General features: G+C 57.3%; 1 protein-coding gene across 1 annotated transcript; it reads right to left on the bottom strand.

Annotated features, from left to right (window-relative positions):
* Window positions 1–1244: 1244 nt before the first annotated feature.
* Window positions 1245–5541, bottom strand: FOXC1 (forkhead box C1). Its single transcript, XM_036446160.2, has one exon. It carries the CDS (start codon window positions 4653–4655, stop codon window positions 3018–3020), a length of 1638 nt encoding a protein of 545 aa, XP_036302053.1. The 5' UTR covers window positions 4656–5541; the 3' UTR covers window positions 1245–3017.
* Between the last annotated feature and the right edge of the window lie 1681 nt (window positions 5542–7222).

The raw sequence follows: 7222 nt of genomic DNA, 5'->3' as shown, positions 1-7222 counted from the left end.
CCCCAGGCTGACTGCAGCCTCCATGCTCTCGGGCCACAAACCCCAGGTCGGGGCTCAGAGGGTCGCGGGCACGTGGACCGGGGGCACTAGGAACCGGGGCCCGCCTGCACGCCTCTCATCCTTTCGGCCAAGCGACTCCTTCCTCTACCACTTCGAAGTGATTTGTGGCCTCTGTCAACTGACTTCACACTCCGAGGGGACGCAGCCCTGCCGGGGAGGCTCGCTTGGAGCCCCAGCGCTGAACCGGGCAGGTCCGCGCGGCCAGGCCCAGGGGCCCCGGTTGGGTCCTCCTGCAAACGCGTGGCTGCCGAGGCTGCGGGCTGGCGCGGGGAGCAACGGAGTCCTGTGACCTTCCCACTCTGGGTGAGCTCCCAATTATACGTGTGTCTTCAAAACAAAGGCGGCGAACAGTGTGCATGGGAAGCGCTGTGCCCGGTGGTCAGAGGGTGAGGAGCAGAACTCGCCGCCTTCCAGCGGCTCGCCAGCTGGGCGCCGGGCCGTCCGCCTCACGCACCGCCCTGCCCGGCGCCCGCGCTCCCACCCGCGCCCCCAGCCCAGGTCTTCGTGGGCTCTGTTTTCTCCCCAAACAGCAGGTTTCAAGAGAGGCAGCGAGGAGCCGGGGAAGGGGCGGGGCGGGGGCGAGGTGGAGAGGAAAGAGCTCCAAACACAAACAAGCGCCGGGCCGCGGCGGTAATTACCGCTAATTAGCTGCCGGGCTGCGGGGGGAGAGGCGTCCGGAGGCCGCGTCGCCCCTCGGAAAGCCGGCCGACAGCCGCAGGCGTCCCGGTTCCAAAAGCTGACCCAGGCACGTCAGAGAAGGAGCCGTCTCCGCTGGTAGAGCGGCCTGGTCTGGAGATGGGTCACCCAGGCGTAAGGGACGGCTGACGTCTGGTCACCTGCTGCCGCTTTCCTCCTGGGCCTGGACACCCAGCTCTGGCCACCAGACCATTTGTCCTCAGACGCCGGCTCCACGCTCGGCTCGCCAAAGTGGACCAACGCACACTCTACGAGCTTTGTCAATGGGTCCTTTCCTTTCATCCTCCATGCAAAGCGGGGGCCCGAGGGAGCGCGTGGCAGCCGGGGACCTAGCGCTGAGACGGCCGCGGGGGCTCACAGCAGCAGAGCGGCCAGTCCGCAGCCTGACCGGGGGACACCGTGCCCTGCGCCGCAGCAGTCTTCCCTGGCTATTCATTTACGACTCTGAGCAAAAAAGACCCGAGTAAATCAGAGGCCATGGAAAGCACTTTTTGACTGAAATTAGAGTGTTTTTATTTGCAGCAATCCTTTAACAACGATCAAATTTTGACAACAAGCAACAGCAATTACTGCTAAGTGTTGCCTCTAGATAGGAGCGGCAGATAGCAGGAAACTGTATTATCTCGAAAACAAACTGAAAGGCCCTGAATGTCTGTAATCAAATCACCATCTCCCTAAAGTCTGATTGACAGGGCTGATCACCCTGAGATAATGAATTTATTACATTTCCTGGGCTATTTACAAAGGGGGAGGGCCAATCCGATTGCCCCCTACGTTTAACTGTAAATTAGCAAGAAAAATTGGATTGAAAAAAAAAAACACAACACCCTAGACTAAAATACACTGCCCCTCTCTCCTTTCTTGTTATTGCTTTATAGCCTTTTCAAAAAATAATTGCTCTATGAACATATCTTCTAAAATAGTTTCCCAAAGATTAAATTCCCCTTTCCAACACACAGTACTTTTTTAAAAAAATAATCCTTCATCATAACACATGGAGGATTGTAAATGTGGATGTCTTATATACATACATTTAAAATGGTTTATTTTTTCTCTAATAAAGGAGTGAAAAATAGGAAAAAATCTATCTTGTGTTTGGTTCACAGGGATGTATAATACACATCCTATTTTTTTATGTGCTACACAAGCCAAATATGTATGTCTCTATCTGGAGGCACGTTCACCTCTCTGGACACACAGGTATCACTGTGGTAAAGACTGCTGATTCATGGGCATACAATTTCCAAATCATGTTCTGTCATTACTGAGAAAATGTATTTGTGTATGTGCCAACTCAGATCTGTTTAGGGAAATACGTTTTAACTAGCCACAAAGCAAGCTAACTATATAGTACAATTTTGCAGATGCTGTAAGGGGAAAAGTAAACCAAAAAAGACTTATATGTGAAATTTGATAGGAAATAGTGTTTCTCCATTTTTTCAGAAACTTAGGAGGAGAACAGGTAATTCCTAGTGTTTTAAGCTCTGAAATATTTTTTTCTTATAATAATTAAGGCTGTATTGAAATATCCAGACATATAGGTGTCATTCAAACTGAATGGTAATTTATTAATAAACAAACAATGGATATGTTCAACAAAAAGAAAAAGATGATAGAATAAGATTAATACAGTTTCCCTTCTTATAATGAAAAAAAGGCACAAAGTAAGTTTCAGGAAATTTAACGTCAGGTTTTGGAAACACTTTCTGGCGTTTGGTCCACGACATCCAACTACAAATTAAAAATAAATTACTATGTTGAAATTTACATTTAAAAACAAGTCCATGAATAAAAAGAAAGCGATTTTCATATACGGGGACTTTTCCCCTCCTTTCAACATAGGATAAAACAATATCTTACAGGTGAGAGGTGAGGGAAGGAAAAGGGCAAGGGCATGGGGGAGAGGAGGAAAAGGAAAGCGTGCTCTCTTAAAAGCAAGAAGAAACTTACGTGTTATCTGCAGTAACACTGTCCTTTAATAAACCATGATTTTGCTGTCTCTGTGTAAAATGGTTTATGGTTTTGTTTATTTAGATAAGGCAAAGTGGAGGTGGCTCTCAATTAATCTTTTAAGAAAATAGTTTTTTGTGTGCTTGCTGGTGAGTTGAACTTTTGGAGGGATTCTGTTCGCTGGTTTGGTTAATATTTTTCAAGTTTTTTTAAATTGTAATTTTTTTTTTGGTTTCGATTTTGCATTGATGGTTCTTTTGGTTGTTCTTGCGCTGGGGTTCTATTAAGTTCGTCTTTGAGGCGGTGGGGTATCAAAACTTGCTACAGTCATAGACGAAAGCCCCAGATGTGCGGTACAGAGACTGGCTGGAAGGAAAGGCCATCTGACAGCTACTGTTCCCATTCACTGGAGAGTTGTTCAAGCCGATCCTCTGCGACTCGAACATCTCCCGCACCGAGTGGAAGTTCTGCTGCTGGCTGGGGTAGCCTGCGGCCGCCGCCGCCGCCGCCGCGCTGGCCAGGTGGCCCAGGTCTCCGCCCGCCTGGTTCAGGTACCACGAGGTGAGGCGGCCTTGGTGGGCTGCAGGGTGGTGGCCGGCCTCCTGACCGCTCCCGTGACTCAGGGAGGAGGCGCTGCTGCTAGTGACCGGCGGCAGAGAGTAGTCGGGCAGGGGGTCGTCCACGGCAGATCCGCCGGCGCCCCCAGGCGCGCCCTGCAAGTGGCCACCGCGCTCCCCGGCCGCGTACAGGCTCATGGCCTGCAGGTTGCAGTGGTAGGTCCCTGAGCCCCCCGCGCCGCCGCCCCCGCCGCCGCCCCCGCCCGAGCTGCCGGCGCTGGAGCTCTGGCTGCAGGGGGAGCTGTAGAGGGAGCTCTGGCCCGGCGAGTAGGCGCCGAGCGCCAGCGGCGGTGCGATGCCCGCGCGCGAGGACCCGGCCGCCGAGGCCAGGAGGCCCGAGCCCAGCTCCCCGGCCGCGCCCTGCGGTGATCCCCGCAGCGAGGTCATGATGTTGTCCACGCTGAAGCCCTGGCTGTGGTGCGGCGGCGGCGCGGGCTGCGCGGGCGGCGGCTGCGGCGCGGGCTCCGCGCCATCCAAGCTCAGAGGCCGCGCGGACGGCAGGCTGCCCGGGGGGCTGCTCCCGCTGGACAGGCTGCTGCTGCTGCTGTCGGGGCTTTCGATTTTAGGCACCGCGGCGGCGCTGCCGCTGCCTAGGGCGGCGGCCGGGGACAGGGGCTGGGGCGGCGAGGGGCACGTACCGTTCTCGGTTTTGATGTCCTGGATGCGCACCGGCGGCGGCTGCGGGCCGGGCCCCTGGCCGTCGGTCTGCTCCGCCGGCGCGGGCGGAGGCTGGCGGCCGGGGGGCGGCGGCGGCTCCTTGAGGTGCAGCCGGTCCTTCTCCTCCTTGTCCTTCACGGCGTCCTTTTTCTTGAAGCGCCGCCGCCGCCGCAGGAAGCTGCCGTTCTCGAACATGTTGTACGAGTCCGGGTCCAGCGTCCAGTAGCTGCCCTTGCCCGGCTTTTTGTCGTCGCGGGGCACCTTGACGAAGCACTCGTTGAGCGAGAGGTTGTGGCGGATGCTGTTCTGCCAGCCCTGCTTATTGTCCCGGTAGAAAGGGAAGCGGTCCATGATGAACTGGTAGATGCCGTTGAGGGTGATCTTCTTGTCGGGGGCGTTCTGGATGGCCATGGTGATGAGCGCGATGTAGCTGTAGGGCGGCTTCACCATGTCCTTGGGCTGTGGCTGCGGCGTGTAGGGCCCGTAGGCGCGGGCCATACCCCCTGGGTACTGCTCGGCGTGCGCCGGGTGCGAGTACACGCTCATGGGGGCCGGCATGGCGGTGTAGCCGCCCCCGGCCGCCGCCGCCGCCGCGCGGTAGTAGCTCTGCTCGCCGCCGAGGTAGGGCACCACTCCCAGGGAGTTGGGGCTGGACACGGAGTAGCGCGCCTGCATGGCCCCCGCTCGCCGCCGCCCCGCGCCGCCCGCCGCCCCCCACCCTCGCTCAGGTCGGCCGCGCCGCGCCGGCCGCGCAGTCCGAGTCCGGGCCTCGCGGAGCGGGTGCCGGGCCGCCGCCGCCCGGGGCCGCCAGCTGCGCGCGGCCTCTCCCTGCGCTTGCTCCGGCTCCCGAGGCGCCTCCGGCCACTTCGGGGCCGGCGCTAGGGGAGCGGGCCGGACCGGAACGCGGCAAACGGCCTTGAAGGAACTCGCGGAGCCACTTCCAGGCGAGAACGGAAAAAAGAACCCGAACTGAAGAAAAAACAAGAAGGCGCCCTTCTCGCCACACCGCTGGCTCCTTCCCGGAGACTGCCCGGCCGCCGGCGAAGGCGGCCAGATCACCAGGGCGGGGGGCCGCGCCGGCCGCCTTCCCGGGCCCCGCGTCACCTTTTTTTTTTTTTTTTTTTTTTTTTCAGTCTCTCGCGCGCGGGCCGCTTAAGGAAGCATTGGAAAACTTCTGAACTTTTGAGCATCCGTCACCCAGGCGAGGACTTTTTTACGCAGTTACATTTTTTCCGGGCAGCGGAGCCCCGCCCTCCCGCTGCGGCAGCAGCCAATGGGGAGCGAGAACCGCCTCTGAGTGAGCGGGAGGCAGAGCCCGCCGGCCGCGCGGGGCCGTGGGAGGACCGCCGCGCTGGCCACACGCAGCCGCCGGCGGGGTCCCGAGCCCCAGTCCCTGCCCGGGCCCGGCCTGCGCTCGCACCCCTCCGCCGCCGGCCCGGCGCCGGCACCTACTCTCACCCCGGCCCTCCGCACGGACGTCCATTGTTTTCGCAGATTTCCTGTGCCCTCCCGGGCCCCACACAGACCCTTCCTCCGTCCACTGCTCACAGATGTCACCGCCGAGTCCTGGAGTTCCAACTCGCGCTGGCTGTCTCTCATTTCTTAGCCGATCTGGCCTGCTCCAGCTTTGGGATTCCCCGGGCCCTCCTCTTTCCCCCCCTCACCTTTCCTCTCTCCCCACTTTCCTCCTCTCCCGATCGCCCCGTGCACTCACTGAGTTCACAGACGTCTCCAGTTTTTCTCCACCTGGAGGTTTTGTCCTGAGCGGGGTTACAGATTGTATGGGCTCAGTGACAGGCGTGCTCTGTGTATGGTGGGGAAGGAGTTGTCTTCCCCACCTTCCCCACCTCGCCGTCCCCGTGACCCCTCCCCAGTATAAACAGGAGGAAAGGGGGCTTTGCCGGGAGCTTCCGTCGGTGGCTCGCCCAGGTAGGCAGCGGCTGCCCAATTTCGGGACGCCCTGCTCCTCGGCCCCCTAGAGCCTTTGGCTGCCCCAGGGCTCTTGCGGGCTCCTGAAGCCAGGAGGCTTCCCGGCGATGCCTTTTGGGGAGAGAGCGGGGTCCCTCTGGTTCGCTGCGCGCCATCCTTTCTTGCCCTGCCCAGCTCAGAGGAGGGGTCGTCAGGCTTTGGGCTCAGTGACATTAGCAAATGTAATAACAAGGAGCAAATAAATAAATCCAAGAATTTAATGTGTCCCGGTTAAGTCTTCATCCGCTCACACGCGGGGCTGCGGACTCGCAGAGATAACGGATGTTTGGGAGAAATGCTCAGAATCACCCCCAAAGGGCTCAAGGATTGGGGGGAAGAGGGATAAGTACAGAAGGCGCATCCTTGTGCACATGCCTGAGATGTGAAGTTTCTGCTGAGTGGGATGGAATGGGAAGAGAGAAATGAGAGGGGAAGGAACGAAGGGACAGGAAAGATATGGGCCTTGCTCTGCCGGCAGCGCGATTCTGTATTTGGGCACCCCCAGAAAAGGCCCTCCTGGAGACTGAGCACTAACTGGATCCTTGACCAGAAGCTGCAGAAACTGGCAAGTGTAGGAGACTGTGAAGACAAGTATCAGGATGCTATAGCTCCAGTCGCCCGATTTCTGACCATCTTTAACTGCAAGGACGTGTTGGGAGTCCCTTTTGGCCTCCCGGCTGGAATCTCAGCTTCCTCTGCACAAAATATCTAATTGCAGCTTCAGTTGGTTGATGCCAAGAGTGCTGACTTGATTTGCAAGCACAGCTCCGTGTCTCTTGAACATTAAACAATATATATTGTCTTTCATAATGGGCGTTTGGTGGAGAGAAGAGGAGGAACTGCTCCTTCCAGAAGAAGCCTGGAGGAGGGCTGCCCAGAAACTCCGATTCCTGAGGCCACTGCCTCCTGACCTGCTTTGCACTTTGGGCCACTTAAACTACTTTTCCAGGGTGTTCCAAGGCCAAGTTGCTGATGGGTTGGAAGAAACACTTGATTTACCAGCAGGAGACTCAGTTCTTGGTGATTCCTAAACACTTGTGGGGAGAATAAGGGAGGAGAAACCCCCAGACTTGTAAAAAGAATTCGTAGCCCAATAGCCTGACTTAGCTCCTTTGGCCGGTCTGTATGGGGCTCTCTATCCTCAGCACCGAGGCCAGTTAAGGAAGTGTTCTTCCTAAACACCTCAGCATTTGGTGGATTTTGGTCTTTAAAATACTTTTCCGGTGCTTGCGGTGCCCATGGGCAGATAGCGACAGCGACTCGCTCGTTTTCGA

Source organism: Pipistrellus kuhlii, unplaced genomic scaffold (genome assembly GCF_014108245.1).
Source record: "Pipistrellus kuhlii isolate mPipKuh1 unplaced genomic scaffold, mPipKuh1.p scaffold_m20_p_2, whole genome shotgun sequence".
Taxonomy (NCBI): domain Eukaryota; kingdom Metazoa; phylum Chordata; class Mammalia; order Chiroptera; family Vespertilionidae; genus Pipistrellus; species Pipistrellus kuhlii.
This window is presented reverse-complemented; position numbering and strand designations above follow the sequence as displayed.

Bases quoted from the DNA above. Each gene is read 5' to 3' on its own strand.
- FOXC1 (XM_036446160.2), bottom strand. From the start codon at position 4,655: ATGCAGGCGCGCTACTCCGTGTCCAGCCCCAACTCCCTGGGAGTGGTG.